A 22,180-nucleotide genomic window follows, 5' to 3' on the forward strand; every position below is an offset into this window, starting at 1 on the left:
ATGATTAGAAGCATATATGCGTACGAGATACAATAATTCAATCTGCCCTCAAGTACGAAGGTCGGGTATTTGCTAACAGGCGTCACATGCTACAGGTGCAAGACCATGGGCTGCCTACGGAAAGCTACGTCTCATTAAAAAAATACTTACCTGGCGCCTTCACTCCCTTGAGTTTAGACTAAGCGTACCGGTTGCGTCCAGTGCAAGATAAGATTCTTATCGCTGAATACCTTTTGTTTCGTCGTTCTTTGCGCAAGCTCCTCAAACAGATAACACGGCTTCTTTGTTTCGTTCATTTTTCCACGCCCGAGATTTTCAACTATCGTCTTCTGATTGTAAGGAGATAGCGCCACCCAGCGGCGTTCGTGAGGAGAAGACAAAGCACGAGGAGCGCGTGCGGAGGGGAACGCGGGGCAGGTCGAAGAGGATTACGTGGCAGAGAAGAGAAGAGCGCGGTGGGCGACGGACGTGGACGAGTTCTGCTGGCTCCCCGAGTTCCGGGCTTGGGCCTTAGCCGCAGACGTCCGGGCCACCAGACCTGGACATCCATCGTCGAGAGCCTCAACCACCAGGCCCAGGCGCCACTCTTCTCCGTCCATCCGTCAGCTGCTCCACACAGGCCGCCTCTGGCGCCTACGTGACCTTTTTCCGGGATACCAGACCTGGAAACCGTGCCGGGAACCCACGAACGCTGACGCTGCGGTAGCGTTGCATCGACGTTGGAACGCCAAGAGACTCCTTGACTGCCCGACACCCAGCCAGTCCTCTCCGCTCGTTGCTCGAATAAGACAAGTAGTGTGAACTTTCCTCTTTGACTCTTTTTCCCTGTATTGTCCGTAAGCATTTTGTTCTGTTCCCCCGCGTGTTTTTCCTGTGTTGTTGTTGCGTTGTTCTCTGGTTCCTTTCCTTTTTTCTCGCTCATATTGAAATTGGTTTTCCTTTTTGATAAAATCCGCCTCGTTTATTGTTTGTACTTTTGTGTTTATTTAAAATAAGACCTGCAATCTCACAGAGTCCTCACAAATTTGGCGTCCACTACGACAGGACGAGGTCGGTTTTTATTTATTTGCCTGTTGTGTTAATTTAGGAACAATATGAGCGCTTCAGATTTGGTTGCGTTAGGCGAGCGCATGGGCTTGTGCGGCGCGGAGTTACGAGCATGGGTGGAGGACGAGCTTCGTAAGGCACGGGAAGAGAGAGCCGCGGAGCGTGAAGCTGCTAAGCAGAAATTGGAATTAGAGGCACGGAATTTAGAGGCGGAGCGTGAGGCTGCGAAGCAGAAACTGGAGTTAGAGGCACGGAATTTGGAGTTAGAGGCACGGAATTTGGAGACGGGGCGTGAAGCTGCGAAGGAACGTTTGGAGTTAGAGGCGCAGAACTTGCAGCTACAAATAAGGCTCAAGGAGGGTGGCGCAAATCCTCCGAGTGACCGTGGAGAACGTAGCGTCTCATCGGCCAGCTCCATCAACCCGCACAGCCTCATACCACAGTTCAATGAAGCGCGGGATGACCTCGATGCCTACTTAAAGAGATTTGAGCATGTGGCCACGGGGCAGGGTTGGCCAAAAGAAAAGTGGGCAACGGCGTTGAGCTTGTGCCTTGGTGGCGAAGCACTTAGGGTCTTCGGTCGGCTCTCGCCTGAGGATTCCGTGGACTATGACAAAGCGAAGCTTGCCTTGCTTCAGAGGTTTAGGTTCACCGCGGAAGGTTACCGAGAGAAGTTTCGCCAGAGCAAGCCCCAGGATGGAGAAACGGCCTCGCAATATGCTGCCAGGTTGTTTAGCTTCTTTGACCGTTGGGTCGAGATGCGGGGTGAAGGCCGCACTTTTGAGGTGGTTCGCGAGATGGTCGTGAGCGAACAATTTCTGAACAACTGTCATTCTCGTTTAGCCCTTTTCTTACGTGAGCGGGAGGGCAAGACAGTTGCCAAGCTGGCGGAGGCTGCCGACCATTTTCTCGAAGCACAGCGGCAAAGTAACTTGTTGGTCTTTAAAGAAAAGGGGGAGCACACGATAGGTAAAGCCAAAGACGAGATTTCAGGTCCACAGTCTCGCCTTCGGTGTTTTCTTTGTGACAAGACTGGGCACAAGGCGTCGGATTGTCGGACAAAGCCGAAGCAATTGTATTGCACCTGGTGCCGCGAGGTAGGACATGATGCCCAGTCGTGCAAAGCTAAGAGGCCAGGAGACCGTGAGGAGTCCTCCTGTTGCATGACACCTCGATACTCACATCCCGATAACCCTGCAGAGGTAACGCGCGTAGAGGGCCAGTTGGGGGAGATGGTCTGTCATTCCAACCCGGTGGAAACTGCTATGCCCGTGGCGCACGGTGAGGTGTTCGGCCAGCATGGTTCGGTATTACGGGATACGGGCAGCACCGGTATTGTTGTGCGTGAGTCTCTTGTACCGCCAGCGGCACTAACAGGGAAAAAGGCTACATTATTCTTGGCCAATGGGACCCGTGTAGAAGTTCCGGAAGCGGAGGTGGTGATTTCTTCTCCATACTTCTCGGGTAAGGCCATCGCGCGCTGCTTGTCTACACCCTTATACGACATTATAATAGGCAATGTCCCCGGGGCTAAACCTCCATTCCCGGTTGACCCGACAGTTCTCACTGATCAGGCAGTTTCCCTTGCCATGACGGGTGCGGTCGATGTTCCTTCCCTTATGGTGACAGCAAAGGTTTCAGTGAATAGTAAAAGCCCCACTCTGAACACACTCCACTTGTCACGGCCGGAGTTTCGCCTCAAACAGGAAGAAGACCCGACCTTAGAGGTGTGTCGCAGGAAGTTGGGGCAAACATTTCCTGGCAAGGGACAGACCGCCCACTCCTTTGATACTGATGACGGTGTTCTTTTCCGGTCGTACCAAGTGTGTCCCGGCCAGGTCGTTGAGCAAGCGGTGGTACCGAAGGGCTTACGCACGCAAGTTCTTAAGTTGGCACATAAGAATGCATTATCCGGCCATCATGGAATACGGCAAACAATAGCTAGGGTGCTCAATGAGTTTTATTGGCCCGGTGTACAGGCTGACATTAAGAGTTATGTCAGATCGTGTGACATGTGTCAGCAGACTGTGTCGAAGGCAAGGGAGAACAGAATGAATAACATCATAGGACGGGAACATGTAAAATCATGGTGGAAACCGAGGTCGGTGTGGAGAAAACGGTTTCACAAAGGAAAACGGAAGTACTAGCCGGAAAAGTTCTCGCGACGGTGAAGTGGTTTGATGTGAACAATGGAATACGGAAGAATGTAGCCCACACCTGTTCTTGTTGGAATTGTTTTTGTTTGTTCATGTTTGTTTTTGAGTGTCGGCTATCTACTTTTTATGCTTTCCGTGTTTCTTCGCCCTCTATGGACGCTTTACGTTGACTTTCCATGTGCTCTCTGTGCTGTGTGTGCGAAGGTCTGTGAACGCTTCGAACATTGACGACCGTTGTATTGTGTGTGGTGTGTAGTGTGCGCGCTGTGGTGCGGTGTTCTGTGTTGCGATCATCGAACGCGTCTGGTGTCGCTCTCCTGAAGTCGAGTTCTTTCCCTTGGAAAAAACTTCCGAAGAGGGGGCCTTCTGTAAGGAGATAGCGCCACCCAGCGGCGTTCGTGAGGAGAAGACAAAGCACGAGGAGCGCGTGCGGAGGGGAACGCGGGGCAGGTCGAAGAGGATTACGTGGCAGAGAAGAGAAGAGCGCGGTGGGCGACGGACGTGGACGAGTTCTGCTGGCTCCCCGAGTTCCGGGCTTGGGCCTTAGCCGCAGACGTCCGGGCCACCAGACCTGGACATCCATCGTCGAGAGCCTCAACCACCAGGCCCAGGCGCCACTCTTCTCCGTCCATCCGTCAGCTGCTCCACACAGGCCGCCTCTGGCGCCTACGTGACCTTTTTCCGGGATACCAGACCTGGAAACCGTGCCGGGAACCCACGAACGCTGACGCTGCGGTAGCGTTGCATCGACGTTGGAACGCCAAGAGACTCCTTGACTGCCCGACACCCAGCCAGTCCTCTCCGCTCGTTGCTCGAATAAGACAAGCAGTGTGAACTTTCCTCTTTGACTCTTTTTCCCTGTATTGTCCGTAAGCATTTTGTTCTGTTCCCCCGCGTGTTTTTCCTGTGTTGTTGTTGCGTTGTTCTCTGGTTCCTTTCCTTTTTTCTCGCTCATATTGAAATTGGTTTTCCTTTTTGATAAAATCCGCCTCGTTTATTGTTTGTACTTTTGTGTTTATTTAAAATAAGACCTGCAATCTCACAGAGTCCTCACACTGATTTGCCTTTTAAGAAAACGTTGCGCCTCAGTGCTGGTAAGGTTGAGAGTTCTGGTCCACTGAGAAGAGATATTCAAGGAAACTGCAATTTTCAAAGCAGAATTCCGTCTAAGAACTTGCGATGCTTGACTGCGATTTGCATATCAGGAATTATCGCTGCTTTTTGTGAAAATGAACTTGCAACTCTTCTCATTTTTGTCGTACTTAATACATTGCAATAAAATGAGAGAGGCCTACTGCATGAAAAACTTTTGCTCGAAAGAATGTCTTACGGAATTTAATGAAACGATCGAAAACTCAGACATATATCTGAGAGCATGGATTTCAGAGTTTTGACATTTAGCAAGGCAGCTACAGACGCTCTTGATTCATTTGTGCAGGTAGAATATAACTCAAGCATGAAGATGACAGAAACAGTTAAAAAAGCTGCTTTTCCAAAGAATGCAAAGTATAATCAAGGATTGACAATTGTACAGATGATTGAGAGGAAAGAAAAACAAAAACAAAACGAATTAAAGAGAATTATTACCTACCGTTTTATTTCTTTTGATACACAAGCCAGAAAACCAAGGCGAAAAAAATTTCTCAGCCACGTAAACTTTAGCATCATGCACAGATACAGTTTATGCCTTGGTTATGCAAAAAAATATTTAATTTCACAGTGTGCCTATTTGATTTGCGGATGCCTCAATACAGAGGAAAACCATCTCTTCTGGCTGCCTACCCGTTGCCTTTGTAATCGTTTCGAATTCTGATGTTCAGTAGTAGCGCTAATCTTGTGTTTGGAGCGATACTGAAGTCGGGCCTGCAGTATTTACTGGCTTCCAACTGGGTTCGCCTTTCGTTGCACTGCCGTCAGTGGCTTTGCTGTAGCTAGTTGTCTTAATGATTTATCAGCCGATGACAACGGAGCATCTGGCATCTGCTGCATCTGGCATCATAATGTTGTTTAACGCATGCTTTATTTGGAGAAACTAATCGTACGTGGCGTAAGAAGATTGTGACTTATGAAGGAATCTTGATCTTCTAGATCGCCCACAACAACCTAGCTCTGGCGACGGCCTCAGATGTGCTAATAGTGTCAAGACATAAAATTCATCCCTCGGCACAGCTCCAGTTTCATTGATTTTTAGAGTCACTCTGGGTGTGTCTTCATTTGGATGTCACCTCAAAAGCTTTACAGGTGGTTGACAGCTACGTCTGACGTGATCACAACATCGGTGCATTGTTTCAATTGTTTACCGCTCGACCGAGTATATCAACTTAGCAAAAAGTTATGGAAACGATGTTTTTGGTGCATTTTTATCCCGCACTTCATGGCACTTTAAAGCCTTTTGCACCTCTAAGATGGGAGCTGAATGGGCTTTAAAATAAATGTTAATGGCTTACCATGATTTGCAGGTGAGTTTGGTGCGAGACAAATGAGGACAAGAAAGGGAAAGTGGACGAGTGCTAAGCCGACTTGCAAATCATCACTTACCAACAGGCCCATAACTCCACTTTAGTCAAGTAATGGTTTGCATTTTAGCTTGTACCGAGAAGGAATGTTACGGGCCCATCATCAGCTGGGGAGCCTTTGACTTCGTTCAGAAATTAGACAGCACTCGGAACTACTTCTTATCCCATGTTCTGACAGACAGCGCGCGTGATTTGAATGAAGCTTCGGTTCTGCAGGTTAGCTTTGTGCAGTCATGTGTGAACAAGGTGACGCAGCGTCAATGGCGGCGACGGATAAGTGTAGAAACATTGCCTGCTACTGTGCACCTCGTTGCAGTTACTTTCGTTATAGAAGTAGCCACACTCAAGTTCAGTGTTTTAAGGCGAAAGCCTTTAATGCCTCATACTGTGGTGATCAAGACGTGCTAGCAAATGTGTCCGCGTTTCAGATGCATGCCTTATATAGGTATATGCCAATCAATAGCAAATCGATACTTAATCAGGTGCAATCGAAAGACATCGAAACGTGATATAAAGTGATTTCATGATTATATCATTGTTCTTAATCACTAAATGACTAATTAGTAATAGTAGTAGTAAGAAATGGCATGTGGAACTATGCACTGTGCCTATACCTTAATAACACTAATTAATCAGTGTTCTGCCGCCGCGGTGGCTCAGCGGCTATGGTGCTCGGCTGCTGACCCGAAAGACGCGGGTTCGATCCCGGCCGCGGCGGCTAGAATTTCTTTGGAGGAGAAATTCTAGAGGCCCGTGTACTGTGCGATGTCAGTGCACGTTAAAGAACCCCAGGTGGTCGAAATTTCCGGAGCCCTTCACTACGGCGTCTCTCATAGCCTTAGTCGCTTTGGGACGTTAATCCCCATAAACCAAACCATAAACCAAACTAATCAGTGTTCTAGTTAAGCTCACGTAAACTATCTCTAACCATACATTAACTAGTATCACGAGATGCGCAAGACATGCTTAACTATCATTAACCATCAATAATGGTTAGATGTTTCTAGACGTTTCATAGACCTTGTATCGAACATTCTAGAAAGTTTCATCACTTGACCGGTGAGTGACAGGACATGATGGATGGCATTAGAACAATGGTAAAGACCAATTAGCCTAATTAACCTTTCTAGTCAGACCACGTAAATAAATAAAACCGAGTAGAAAATTGGTCGAGTTGGGGAATCGAACCACAGCCTCAGTAGTGCGAGACAAGCACGCTAACCATTCCTCCAGGCCAGCTCGATGGTTTGGAATGAACAAAGGCGCGTCTAGCTAATACGGCGTCTTCGTTCACTCCCATCTTCCTCCCTTCCCTTACGGCAAGGTTAAGGTGTCCACCGAGATATGCGAGACAAATACATTTCCTTTCCTCAAAAACCAATTTACCGTCGAGCAAGGCGTAGAGCCGAACGGTCGATGGCGTTCTGTGGACTCCCTGGCAGCGTTGCAAGACGCTGTCGCGTTCCACTCTTAGGAGGAGGAGGAGGAGGAGAAAAGCATTTATTTAATAATGTACAGAGAGGTGCTCGGGGAGAGGCCCCTAGTGGGTCTCACCCCTTACAATACTAGGCGGAATCCCTCATTCCGGGATCCCGTTGGTCGAGACCGCTACACAAGTCCGCCGAACCAGGGCCTGCTGGGCCGATAGTTCCTGGCAGCTGAGCAGGGCCGCCTCCCATTCCTCTCGGGTAGGGGAAGGGGTGATTGGGGGGAGAGAAGGATTTTTTCTGCATGCCCAAACCATGTGGAAGGTGTCGGCCACCTCCCCACAGAATGAGCAGCGGCCGTCAAAAGAAGGATTAAAGTGATTGAGAACCGCCGGGCACAGCAGGGTGTTTGTAAAGAGCCTGAGGAGAATTCGTTCGCCAGCTTTACCCAGTCCTTTCCTAGGAATTGGGTATCGCCGGTGTTCGGCACGATAGTGCTCAGTAATTTCTTTAAAAGAAAGGAGAGGCCTGTGATCTGGGTTAAGCTCCTCCCAAGGGACGCCTGGTGCCCGGTGAGTGAGTGCGCGGGCTGCCTCATGGGCGGCTTCGTTACCTGGCATGCCTTAGTGGCCGGGGACCCATATGATTGATCGATGAGTTGGATCGCCGTCGCGAGTACTGCGGTGTAAAATTTGGTGAGCGTCGCCACTCTTAGAGGCGAAGCTTAACATCTAAACCACACATCAGTGACACAAGCAGCAACACTTCGCTTAAGGCTTTCGCTTCACCGCACTTTAAGTCAACAAAGTGCTCCCCTCAAATTTTTATCAACCGCGGTCACTTTTGCACCTAACTTGCATCGGTGCGAAAAAAATTACAGCAGTCAACAAAAACCTATGCTATTTGAGTTTTACTGATTTAACTTTCTTTTCGGAACTAAAATTTGTGCACAAGGTTAGGGGAAGAACATGTCTGACTTTTTACACAGTCGAAGCCAATGTTTATCGTCATTTTAAGCAACGCTTTGTTCAGTAGAATATTTATTGAATAGCTGCTTTCTGAACTGCGTAAATTTATCAGCGAATATATTTTATTTACTACAAATTAGGCAACAATTCCACAAAGCCTTTTCACAATAACCTAATGCATCAGTCAATTCATTCGAAGTAAATTTTCAGGGTATAACGTCGTATTATTGGTGTGTATTTGTGCAAATATATCGACGGTGTTCTTCCTTCGTGGTGTCTGTATATTAAAGCGAGAAACATAATGGCTGGACGAAGACGACGGCTATAATGCAGACGCGATAGCGGGAGAATTTGAAGCACACCTATCGCATGAACTAGAATTGATGGGTCCCAGCCCATTCGGGGAATCCGGGGAACGAGGCAGCTCACAATGAAGCCCGAGGTTTCGTCGACCGGGCAGTGGATGAGTCTGACTCCCTGAATTTCACGAAGGACTCCATGATCACATATCAGGATCTCACCAATCATTTTAAACTAGAGAGGAGAATTTTCCCCCCTCCACACAAAAGACTTACTAAAGAACAAGAGGTTACGTGGCGTCGTCTAGACGAGATCGATACGCACCCTATCACTCCTCGCGCACATTTATCCAGATCTTTACAACCCAAACTGCAAACACTGAGGCCAACGTGCTACCTACGATCACATCCTGTGGGACTGCAAAATAGAGCCACCTCCGGGTGATCTAGTTGCAGCTCCTTCTCTCGAGCGGTGGAAGACCGTGCTGGCTAGTGCTGACCCCAGAACGCAAGTTTTGGCGGTGGGGTGGGCTGACAAAGTCGTCGAGGGCTATGTACTCTCGACCACTTAACGCGACTTCTTGCCAAGCTCTTTCCGGCGAATAAAATGTTTTACAATCAATTGATGAAACGACCGACAACTCCTCGGCGATATTAGCAGTACTAACTATTTTGAGAAAGTTCATCACGTAACTAGGCGGGGGCAAGATGGCCTTCAGTAGGCCATTTTAGGGCTGCATTAATTCTTTTTTCCCAAGTTTTGCTACCGGCATTAATAAACGCAGGAAGCAATATCTTTTCATACCTTCGTATACCATCCTTAAAAGAAGCGCCGCTTTGTACCTTCCTGAATACTGAGTGAACTGCCCTGCCCGGTCACAATAATGAAGAAATGGCTAGAACAGATCCAGAGTTTATCTGCACAAATAACAGTGCAAAGCTAACTCAGAAATAGGGCAGATGTTTTGTTTTAAGATCTGAGGCAGAGATCGCACCCCGAAAGAGGATTTTACGCTGTCTTGAATGATACAGTCGTGCTTCAAGTAACAACATACATAGATGCCACGTTTCTGCAGCGCTTCTACAAAGTTGTGAACGCCAGTGAACACAATGAACGCCAGTGGCATGTTCTTTCAGTGCCGCGTTTCTGCCAAAACGTGCAACACCTTCGGCCATTAATATGCTGAGTAACCTTCACTTGGAACCCCTTAAAGTACGCCATCAGGTCTAAATGGTGAAATTCTTTCGTATGCTGTGTAACAGCAAATCTGGTTTGTCGCGTGATACGTGTCTTTTAGCTGCCCCTCAGAGTTCTAGTACACTGAACCACTCCAAAGTTGTACGCCCATATTTCGCCAGGACATAACTTTACCCGAATTCATACTTTTCCCTCACAACACATCAGCGGAACTGTTTGCCGCCATTTATTGTTGAATATTCCAATGAAAATATTGTCACGTGCTGCGCATGGGCCCTGAGGAACGAAGAAGACGTGCGCCGGCTGGAAGAAAAAGAGGAAGCCCAGTTTTCTGCCGCTGGCGCACCAGGCTCTGGTCGACCTGTCTTGTAAATAGCATTGTGCAAATAGAACCTGTAACAATATATTTGCTTAATTGTTAATGCAACACATGCAATCCACTCCTGCTTGTGCAGCACTGCTGCCTGCAGTATTTCGAAATAAATAAACAAAGTGAACACAAGCAGCGCACGTCTCTCCGCCGCTCCCGCCATCTGGATCAAAGCCCGACTGAGATGCCCATTAGCCCAGCGAGTCACTTATGCGTGTTTCTTGTTCATTTACCAAGTTTTGTGTACAGATGAAAGTTAATGAAGACGGCGATGTGAAATGCACAGGGTGGGAGTGTGTTGCAGTTTAACACGAGGTGCGAGTGGCTTTTTGGATATCCTAGTAGTCTCAGGCAGTTGTCAGCGAACGAGATCTGTTCGGGGCACCGCGGGTTTGGTAATGAAGTTGTGCTTTCGCATTAAAAGAAAAATCTTCCTCAAGTGCTCTCTAGTCCCAGCTAACAAGACAGTTTATTTTTATGTAGTAATCACTTTTGCAAATTTTAATGCAACGACTAGAACACCTTTGTATGCAGATTGGTTGTTCACAGAGCGAAAGCGCTAGCACAAGAAGGAGAATGATAACGAGTCTAGCCCTGACAAACGGCACATTTTATTGGCCGCTTACCGCTAGTGGCGTCACTGCATTCTTTCTAGTATGTGTTCATTGAGCGCCGTTCCTGTCAATTTAAATAATTATGGTAAGAATGGAAGTTCGCCACTACGCGCCCGTAACTGGAATGAACAACGCATGATGGTCTGATCGCCAGCTGTTCTCTCATTTCTTAAGGTTTGGCATCATTTGAATTGCTCCACTAGAAAAACTGGAAAGTTTCTGGCCCCTTCGCTTACCTGCTCTTTTTTTAATGGACCATTTCGCCTTTTCTTTTCAAGAAGAACCTGTTTTTTCCAGACCCCCATTTTCTTACTTTTTACCCCTACGTAGGTAACCAGTTTCCTGCCGAGCAATAAGAAAGGGGTGCTTGACGACTTTAACTATTGCAGGGAGCATGCAAAGAAGGTTGCCTGCTCCTCTACACTATGAATAAAACGAGGGAATCTGGATGTCTATGAAATTTATGGCTTCTCACAGTGTTAGTAAAATCACCATTCAATCATTTCCTTCCTCGCCCCCTCCATCTTTCTTCTACTTCAGAGTTCGCCAGGGCGTTCTAGGTAACCGTGGTTTGCGATACCGTGGAACCGTTGAAGAGTGCACCAAAGCGTCTAGGTCACTGGTCAAGCTACAAGCAGTGTACGCAGCTGGACGAGACGCTTAAACGCAGAACGCGGAAAAGCTCGAGTTTTATATATACTGGGCAGGAAGCGTACGCGTATCGGTCCATAAAAGTGCAAATTAAGATAATGGGTAAAGAAGAAAAACTTCCCTGCGTTTTCCCACAACCAAGATATAAATTTGGCTACTTTTTTGTTGATACCAAAAAAAGGCGTAAAGAAAGCATGGGGAAACAAAAGAGATACATTTCAATAAAGTCAGAAGTTTGCCCTTCGACCAGAGAACGCATGCACGAAAATAAGCTCTGTTTCTTGAATTATTGCCTTCCATATTGTTTCGATATTCTGTTCGAAATACAGCGAGTTTTCAATGTGCGTGAGGGTACATCTATTCTTGTTTCGCTTAGCCTCAAGAATGTTGTAAGCTCCGTTAAAAACACACCAAAACAAGGTGTGAAGAACACGATCTATGAAAAAAGACCAGCGGAATTCAACCAAACGAAGTATTAGATGCCTAAAGCGATCGTTCTGTCCCCAAGAAGAAAAAAATACACGGGTGGAGCTGGTAGTCTTTTTGGTTTCTACTGACTGCTTTTGCTTTTTTTAACTTCTAATGAGGTCGGGGTAAGATCATTTAACTCTCGATAAGTCGTTTTTTCTTGTGTCTGTTTAAGGTAACGGGTCTCTCTCAAGCGGCAGTGCGAGCGAATTCCCGCAAAAGCGACATTCTAAATGTGCTCCTCTCCGAGGAGTGTCTCGCGCAGCCGGGAATTCGTGACTCAAAGTTCTCTGTGAATGAAGACATCACGAATTCTGCGCAGTGATTTATCTGGTATGATTGCTTGAGTGCGACCACGAGAAGTAGGATGAACCTTGCCTTAAATCTACCTCTTGGTTTTAAAAAATACAGAAGTAAAAGAACAAAAACAGCAGTTTTATTTGCCAGCTGCAACGGCTTACATCAAAAAGCTCCGACGTGCTGGTTGCTTAGTTTGTCTTTTGAATATATTTTCATTTTTGTTTGGTGTCCTCGGCACGCAGTTTTGCTATAGGTGCGTTGATTGAGCGCTAGCAATACAGTTTTCTTAAATCTGAGACACAATGAATAGAAAGTGCAATTCCCAGCAATATAGTTACTCCGTTGGGCTACTGCGCTTTGAGGCCCATGTACTGTGCGATGTAAGTGAACTTTAAAGAATTCCAGGTGGTCGAAATTTCTGGAGCCCTTCACTATGGCGGCACTCATAGCCTCAGTCGCTTTGGGAGGTTAAACTTCCAGAAGCCTCTTATTTTTCCGCCTCAAGCGTTTCGAAAAGGGGCCGTAAAGTTTTTGCTCACACAGGCTGCAGTTGTTCGTATTCCAATCTGAAATGATAAAAGGGAATCCGCGAGCAAATGGTATCGATAATTTTCGGTTCTCTGAAGAAAACGCGGAGTAAATATGATGCCGACAAATGCCAGTGGCAATTCACCAGAACGCAGAAATTACTGAGAAAGCGAAATCCACAATGGACCAGTTTATCTACATATCTGCATGAAATAAGAGAACGAGAGCGGCTAAAATATACGACATACAAAAAAAAAGTTCCTTGGTGCGACTTGAACGCTGTTTGTCTTGCATTACTCGCTTAAAATTACTCAATTTGTAGTCGAAAAGTTGTCCAGCTTATATACAGAAATAATAAAAAATGCACGCTGACATGCTCAGAAGCAGCGAAAATTCAAGACAGGAAAAACGTCGGAAAAAGCCAGGAAAAAGCCACTGTCTCTTTCTGTCACTTTTGTGCTCTATTTATTTATTTCTCGGGATTTTTTTTTATTTTCGTAGTTAATATTTATTGAAAAGTGCACTGAAGGGAATCCACGTTGTCTACGTTGTCCGCACATATTTGCAGTTTGCATTGGAAGCTTGTCCGGAGTTTAGTTATTATATTAGCATCAGCGTTACTTTCGTACAAACGACAGCTCATAGTGCGCCACAGCGACTTCTTTTTCAGTCATTCCATATTTTGGGGAACGAAAATAATCTAAGGGAACCCAACCTGGCACGTTACAGTATTAGAAGAACTTGTTGTTGGGCTAGTTGGTAGTTATTCATAATTAAATTCAAAGGCGCCAAACCATACGCACACACACACACAGGAGAAGAAAGAAAGACGAGACAGAGCGCCACTCACAACTGATTTAATGTGCAGAAAAATACGTACATATATGTCACTGTCGGCGCATGCGCAAGGAAGACATTCAGCTTCATGAAGATAAACAGCGATCAAAAAACGCTTTTTCAGCCTTTTTCAGTCGATAAACCTGTATAAGGCTGAAAAAGCGTTTTTTGATCGCTGTTTATCTTCATGAAGCTGAATGTCTTCCTTGCGCATGCGCCGACAGTGACATATATGTACAGAGGGCAAAACGCATGTCTAGAACACGCTCTGAGCGTGTTTCGAGCGTAACACGCGATAAGTAGCGATTAGATTTGGTTAAAAATGGTCTGGATGTAAACATGTGCTGTTAAACTCATAGAATTTCATCGTAATTTTTTGCCTTCTTGGTTGCAGCGGCTTTGGGAGCTCCGGAACACAGAGTTTGGTTGTTCTAGGCATGCGTTTTGCCCTCTGTACGTGTTTTTCTGCACATTAAATCAGTTGTGAGTGGCGCTCTGTCTCGTCTTTCTTTCTTCTCCTGTGTGTGTGTGTGTGTGTGTGTGTGTGTGCGTATGGTTTGGCGCCTTTGAATTTAATTATGACGTTACAGTATATTCGAGTCCTGAATTTTTTACCGCCCTGGCAGTGTAGTCTAAATATTGCGTCCACGAGCTTAAAACACTTTTTTCTCATCTTTTTTACATAAAATAACTTTTAATATGAATTCGAATCCGAAAAAGTTTTGGCGAGTTATATCACCTGACCGTGACTCTAACAAGATAGCCTTGCATAGCGATACAAATACTCCCCTCCCTGACAATGAGTGCCCCTCTGCGTTTAATACGTTTTTTTCATCGATTTTCAGCCGCGAGGATCATACCAATGTACCTGATGTTGCTGACTATGACTGGCCATTCATGGAAAGTACTGAAATCTCGGTGGAGGGAATTGCATGTCTTATTAATAATTTGAAGATTTCTACTTCATCTGGTATTGACAATATTAGTTCCAAGATATTAAAAAATACCATTTCTATATCCAGTAACATTCTGTACCATATATTCAAGCAGTCTTTGTCATCGGGACAGCTGCCTAATGACTGGAAAATGGCAAAAATCATACCCATATTTAAAACTGGGAATAAACACTCCCCGGAAAATTACCGTCCAATTTCATTGACCTGCATTTGCTGCAAGATGCTGGAACATATAATTGCTTCTCATATTTATAATCACCTAGAGTCCAATAAATTCTTTTTTCGCCATCAACATGGTTTTAGGAAAGGATTATCATGTGAGACACAGTTACTCGAATTCACGACTGACCTGCACCTTAACATGAACAATAACCAGCAGACCGATTGCATTTTCCTTGACTTTTCCAAAGCCTTTGATCGTGTAGCTCATTGTCGCCTTATTGCTAAATTAACTGCACTTCGATTTGACTCCTTCACCCTAACATGGCTTCGAAATTTTCTTTCGAATCGTCAACAGTTCACAGTAGTTAATAATATTGCTTCGTCTCCTACTTACGTTACTTCTGGTGTGCCTCAGGGCAGCGTTTTGGGCCCTTTACTCTTCCTAATTTACATAAATGATTTGCCACTTAATGTTTCTTCTCGCTTGCGTATTTTCGCTGATGACTGCATTATTTACAGAGCAATTAACAGTACTGATGACCACCTGGCCCTTCAAAATGACCTTAGCCTAATTCATAGTTGGTGTAACACCTGGTTAATGGCTTTAAATGTGTCAAAATGTCAGGTAATTTCTTTTAGTCGTAAGCGTGATAACTCACATTTTTTATACAACGTCAATAATAAAGAATTGTTACATACAGTATCGTATAAATATTTGGGTGTTCAACTAACCGAAAACCTCTCCTGGACAGACCATATTGCAGCCGTTTGCGCAAAAGCTTCAAGGACATTAGGTTACCTACGTCGTAATCTGGGTAATTCACCTTCCAACATCCGAAAATTGGCCTATCAGACATTTGTTCGTCCACAGCTCGAATATGCATCATCCATTTGGTCCCCACATCCTACATACTTAACCGACATGCTTGAATCAGTCCAGAACCGAGCTGCCCGTTTCATTTCACGTAATTATAGCCATCACTCCAGCGTAACGCAAATGAAACTCGATCATTCCATACAGCCTTTAGTTCTTCGCCGTTATATCGCTCTGTTATCCTTGTTTCACAAATATGTTTATAATGCCACACAATCCACACTTCATACCCAGACCGCCTCGAACACGTCTCGTCGATTAAATAACCACTTAAGTTTTGCGCGCATGTACGGTACGACACATGCTTTTAACTTTTCTGCACTCCCTACCGCCATTCGCTTGTGGAACAATCTTCCTGATCACATTGCTTCCGAGTCAGATCAAGAAAAATTTCGTCATCTCCTACACGAGCATTTTTCACGATAGCACTTACAAATCACTTTATCTTGTCTCTTACACTTGGCAATCTGCTTTGAACTTCTTGTGATTTTCTTTTTTCATTGCTACCTCGCTCTTGTGAATTGCTATTTTATGCTGCGTCGTGTGTTCACTTGTATGCCTTGTATATATTATTGCTTTTTTGCGTCTTTTTCCCTGAATATCACTTCACGAATTGTACTCCCTGATATGGTCATTTTTTGTGTTTTTTACGTTTATCTTTTTTTTTTACTTTCTAGTATTAATGCCTTACGTTAAGTTTTACTCATGTTATTTCCTTAAGTGTACCTTTGTGGCCTTTCATTACTACAGTTGTTCCTGTTTCATGTTTTGCTGCTTACTCTGTAACCCCCCTTACACAATGCCCCTATGGGGCCTGTAAGGTATTTTAAATAAATAAATAAATAAATATACACAGAGTTTTCTAGTATTTTATATACTCTATATGTGGAAATAGAGTCTTGTAAGAAATTTTTTTGTCGACTACTTTTTGTGATACATGCGTGTGCGGTATCTATGCACAGAGTAATAACAAAACCTCAATTAGAGTCAATCACTTACAATAAAACAGCCAAGTTATTGCTCAAGAAAGAACACTCTACGTTTCTAAAGAACAGAAGCGATATCATGTGATTCCGCCAAGCCCTCACAGGACAGGTCATGAAAAGCTTATCACTCGAGGAAGAAAGAACAGTTCCAACCGCCTACACGTGCGAAGGGGCTCATAATCCGCACTTGGAACACTTCCGGGAGCCCCACTTCCTGGTGTTTTTAAGTCCGTCGTCTCCTCTTCTCCGCTCCATTTCCTGCTCGCTTTTATGTTAGGAAAAACTGGCAAGCACCTCGTACATCTTCTCTTCTGCACAACAGCCACCATTTTACTCTGGCCCAAGTGCTCTCCTACAGCCATGCATCTCGGCGAAACATTTAATTTCTCTTCTTCTTTCTCTTCTTTTTGTTCACATAGAGTAACTCCGGTAGACAGCGAACAGACGAGTTTTTCTGTCTTTCACGGCTTAGCTTTGTTTACAGGGGGCGCGGCGCTCGGTATGTTTGTTAACATAGAAATATCGGCCTCATAAATGATTACTTCACGTTCGCCTCCTTCTTTCCCTCTCCGAGAAGGATTCAAGACGCGGCCTCCGCTTCCCGACTCCACATCTTCACCCTCCGTCAGCAAGACGCCCGTTGATATTGCCCGCCAAAAGGCGGCTGCCGAGTGGAAGTATAAATTTCCGGTGCCCTCCAGGCGATTTACGAGAGCCGAGAAAAGCCGCTGCCGCCTCTTGCAGCATTGCTGCTGGCGCCTTCGTTACTGGCCTGTTTGTTTGTTCAAAGGGCGGTTCACTTCTGCAGTCGCTTCTGCTCGTTGTCTTGTTTTGCCACTTCCGTGTTAACCTCAGCACGCCAAGTCACCGCTTTATTTCCGGCTGCTCAAGAGCGCGTCGTGTAAACAAACTTGCGCACAAGGCGGATGAAAACAGCCGCGTCGGTAAGGAGAGCTCCAGAGCTCGAGACTGCGATGAAAAGGACCAACGTGCTGCGGCGAACGCCTCGTTTCTTTCCTGAGTGGCCCATCGAGGGGCGTACTTCATTTGGGCGCACAGTGCGGGCCTGGAAATTCGGAGCGCGGCCTACTTAACTGCGCTTGTTGTGCTCAAACAAGCAGACGATAAAGAATGTCAGTGTTGTTCCGTACAGTGCTTCTTCTCGTACCGCTTTGTATGTTCTAGTATGGTAAGTGCATGCGTGAGGTAATTTGCGCTCAAATTATATGGTCACTTCGTTTACGGCCCGTCCCAAATTTTCTCTGGACCGACAGGAGAAAACGTATTGTTTAAATAATCATCACTTCTTATTACCGTTTGTGAGTATAGAAACTTGATTTAGTCGCGTACTTCACCCTCACCTGCAGCCTGTCGCTTCTTGTTGTGAAGCTCAGACACCTTTTCAGGGACTTAATTAGCGGCAAGTGTCGATCCTTGACAGTGTCATAGCCATTCACAGCTGATCATAGCTGATCATAGTGTCACAGCTGTTTCTGAAAAACAAAAATATGCTTAACACTACTATCACACTTGTGCATATTTTGCTCGGTGATGTTAGGTGGTGCTAAGTAGTGCTAAGCAACGCGATGTAGTGCTCGAAATTCTTGGCATTTAAATACATGTACAGCTGTGTTTTCTCGCCTCAAACGCGTAGTATCAGGATGTAAAATCACTCGCGTGCCTTTGAGAGAGGAAGGTGGCGTTCCTTCAGTTTTTCTTTTTCTTGAATGATGGGCTTGAATGGCATGACTGCCTTCCGAAAAAAAGCATCACGCTGTCGCGTAGCGAGCTTCGCTGGTTTCGCGCGCCAGTTTCTCTGACAGGCTGAATGTGTTCTCCCCACGGTGCGACTGTTGCTGTCCGTGTGCTCCCCGCTGTGCGAGGAGCCATTAGAGGGGCTCACACTCCGACATTTGGCAGAGCCGTTTTCTCTGGGGCTCTTTGTAAGCAGGCATTGTGCGTCTCCTCCCCGGCCTTGTGTGAATGTTTAGTTAGAGTAAAACGCAGTAAACTGCGAGGGGGCGAGGTCGCCCAAGGCCGCGTCCGGGCCACCAGAGCGGGCGCGCGGACCCCCTTTGGTTTGCAGGAGAGTCGCGCGAAGTGATTGCCTCGGGCGGCACACTGCCCGGCGGACCAGATATGCCGGAGACAGAGCCGCGAGGGCTGCAGGCGCGGACGGCGGGTCGCGTGGTGCACCGACTGCGAGGTTTGCGTTCCCTGTGTTTCGGGTGTCGTTTTGTGTGTTTGTATCTGTGTGCCGAGTGGAAATGCGCACGTCTTCGGGGAATTTTACGCGGTGCTCTCGAGTAAACAGCCTCGTGGGCACCGGCGTGCTATTGGCTGCTCTGTTTTAAAGAAATCCTTGTCATTGGCTCCGACAACAGCATTTCCGATTGGCTACTAAAAGTGTCCCCAGAATCCTGGGCAAACGTATTTAAGAGCGGAGTTTTGGCGCGAAGAAGAGACTCGGGAGAGGAACGGCTGCGGTCCTGCTGCTCGGGACCTCCGCTCCAAAGATGCTGCACGCCCCGGGGTATGACTGACTGTTTTACTATGTGACCTCTTATATTTTTGCCTCAGTTTCCAAGTTTAACCAGTGATTCGCATCTATCTTCAATAAATTAAGTTGACCAATGCATCTAATCGACGCCTGCTGGTCCCCTTCTTCGATGCGGCGGAGCCACCGTTCCGTCCCGACGTACGCTTCGCAACAAGTGGTGGAGGTTGCGTGGTAGCGACGACCCCGCTCTACTCGAAATGCGCCCCAATCTGAGAAGTGAGCAAAGCCGGACGCCCGCAGACATCGGAACGATGACGATCCCACAACCGAGACCATCTATCGCCCCGCCTGTGTTCAGGGGAACCCCGGAGGAGTCCGTGGCCGAGTGGCTGACCTGTTACGAGCACGTCGCTTCGCTCAACTCATGGGACAACGAAACAAAGGTGAAATTCCTGTATATTTCTTTGGACGGCGATGCGAAAAAATGGTACACTACGGAACTACTGACTGGTGCGCCAAGTTCGTGGATCGAATGGGCGGCGAAGCTCAAAACTTGCTTCAGCAGCCGCCACGCTAAGGAAATCGCCTATTTACGACTTCAAAACCGGGTGCAGCTGCCGTCAGAGTCTCCGGAGCAGTATTTTTATGACGTTCTGCAGCTGTGTGCGAGGGTGGACGCCAAGATGCCGGAAGGGGATCGACTGCGTCATTTGCTGCGGGGCCTCCAACCGGCGACCATGGAGAAGATGATAATCGCCAACCCGAGCACATGCGCAGATTTTTTGCAGACACTGCAGCGCCTCAGCCAAGCTGCGCTGATGGGACTCACTGCTCGAGGTCTGCCGACCCAAGCCAACGCCGTCTACCTGACAACCGAGCATAACGCTTGGGGAATGGCCATCCCTGCAGCACACGCCGTCTCCGGAGAGCCTCACGTGCTGCCCACCTTCTCCGCAACATCCCACGGGCAACAACAAGTGGACGCAGGTGAGAGGCGATTTGAGTCAATTGCCACCTCCCTTGAGTCGTTATCCGCGCGGTTAACGAGGATCGAGGAAGAACTCTCTCGTGCCCATGCCCCGTGGCCCCCAAATACGTCGCGTGCCGACGACGGACGAGCACGGTGCAACTACTGCAACCGAAGCGGCCACATAGCTCGTAACTGTCGCCAGCGATGGAGAGACGAAGACCGCGAGCAAAGAAGTGTGCGGGCCGATCAAGCTCCCAGTTCGGGAAACGGGAACGGCCGGGCCTAGGTGGTCAGCCCAGCCGGTCAGTATGTGTGATGAATGAGCAACAGCTTCTCACAGTCCCAGTCGAGGTTAACAACTCGAAGACCACCCACTTGATTGACACCGGCTCCGACAACATTAGACCAAATCCGGAGAAAATAACCGCGATCGAAAAGCTCCCAGCCCCGAAAAACAAGAAAGGAGTTCAGAGTTTCCTGCGAATCTGCAATTATTATAGACGCTTCATCAAAGACTTTGCTCTAATTTGCCGGCCTTTGACTAACTTGACCAGAAAGAATGTTCCGTTTGAGTGGGATGCGGCCTGCGAGGCGGCAATGAAAGCGCTCGAAGAAAAGCTGACTACATCGCCAGTTTTACGTCAATTCGAGCCCGGCAAGCCAGTCGAAATCCATACCGATGCCTGCGACTACTGCATTGGTGCCGTGCTGGTACAGAGGGAAGACGGTCGAGAGCATGTCGTCGCGTACGCCAGCCGTCATCTTAACAAGGCAGAGACCAACTACAGCACAACAGAAAAGAAATGCCTGGCTGTCGTGTATGCCTGCAAGCAGTTCCACCCGTACATTTTGGGAAGCCAATTCACCGTAGTCACCGATCAAACCAGCCTCGCATGGCTGATGAATGTCAAGAATCCGAACGGACGCCTCATGAGATGGTCCCTGCTATTACAAGAGTTCGACATGACGCTGAAACACCGCCCTGGTGTGAAGAATGCAAATGCCGACACTCTTTCTCGCCTGCCACATGAACCGGCACCGGTTAGTGAAGAAAACTTTGCACCGCTGCTTGTGCTGGGTCGCGTGGATATAGGTAGGAAGCAGAGGGAAGACCCTTGGATGAAGGAGATGATCCAACACCTCGAGAACCTGGATTCACCCGTTGTCAGAACGCTGAGAAGAACGGAACGGTGTTTTCGAATAATCGACAGTGTGTTGCACAGGAGGGCGAATGGATTCGAGGAAGGCTACGACGCAATGGTCATTCCAAAAAGCTTACGAGCTGAAATATTAAGAAGCTGCCACGATGATCTCACAACGGGCCACCTCGCAGTCAAGCGCACCTGGGAGAAAATACGTCGGCGCTACTTTTGGCCTAAGATGTTCGCAGAGGTGACGAACTACGTGCTCTCTTGCCCTGACTGCCAGACGCGGAAAGCCCCACCTGGCAAGCCGATCGAGTTTCTCCAGCCCATTCCACCGGCAGGGAGGCATCAACAGGCCCGCGAAGTAGTCGCTCAGCGCGAGAAGCAGCGGCAGCAGAAGAACAAAAAGGCATACGACTCGAGGCGACGTAATGCTGTTTTCTATCCGGGAGACCTCGTGTACGTGTGGACGCCTTCTCGGTCGAAAGGGAAGACCACCAAACTGCTCCACAGGTACCACGGGCCGTTCCGTCTACTTCGGCAAGTGGCAGAGAACAACTGGGAGGTCGTCAATCGCACCGGTCGCAAGCGAGATGTCGTCAACGTCGGCCGTCTGAAGCGCTGCCACACTCGTCTGGATTCAGAAGAGGACTCCGATGACGAGTCACTAGACAGTGATTGTGGAAATGGTTTTCGTGAGTTCGCGCGCAATGTTGATGTGTCTGGAAAATCAAAACGCGCAGTGTCCCCTACAGTGCAACCCAACGATCACGAAACGTCGGATGACAGTGCGACTGAGGTGTACTCTTACAGCCGGTCGTCCCCTGATTGTGGCCGTGCGGGGGCTCACACCGAGCCCAAAGTGGTCAAGACGCACGGGTACGAAAGTGACACCGAGGAGTACTACAGTGCAGATGAAGGAACAAACTAAAATAACTGTCGGACTGCCCGTTCCAGCAGACAACTTGTGTTTTGTGTAAAAATGTACATACGAACATTTTGAGAGTGCGATGTAAGGTTTTCGATTGCACTGTTAAATCTGTATGTTTGTGCATCCTGCCCGTGTCATGTAAATTCAAATAATTTACGCGTTCGTTTTGCCATGCCTTGTTTAGAATAGCCGATGTATTAAGTTTAGTCCTGTTGCGCGTTACTGTCTGGCGGATTTTATTTTATTGCCTTGTATCAAGTGTGCACGCCTTTCCTTT

The 22,180-nt window shown here is 47.2% G+C and overlaps 1 protein-coding gene across 1 annotated transcript in view; it reads left to right on the forward strand.

Annotated features, from left to right (window-relative positions):
- The first annotated feature begins 341 nt into the window (after positions 1–341).
- The window catches only part of LOC149371902 (uncharacterized), a 261,347-nt gene continuing 239,508 nt past the window's right edge, over positions 342–22,180 (forward strand). Inside the window, exon 1 of the mRNA XM_089566213.1 lies at positions 342–4,028. Within this exon, the coding sequence (XP_089422339.1) occupies positions 1,095–3,194 (2,100 nt within the window). The 5' untranslated portion in view covers positions 342–1,094 and the 3' untranslated portion in view covers positions 3,195–4,028. The remainder of the gene's footprint in view (positions 4,029–22,180) is intronic.

Source organism: Amblyomma mixtum, chromosome 1 (genome assembly GCF_055824585.1).
Source record: "Amblyomma mixtum isolate Tamu chromosome 1, ASM5582458v1, whole genome shotgun sequence".
NCBI lineage: Eukaryota > Metazoa > Arthropoda > Arachnida > Ixodida > Ixodidae > Amblyomma > Amblyomma mixtum.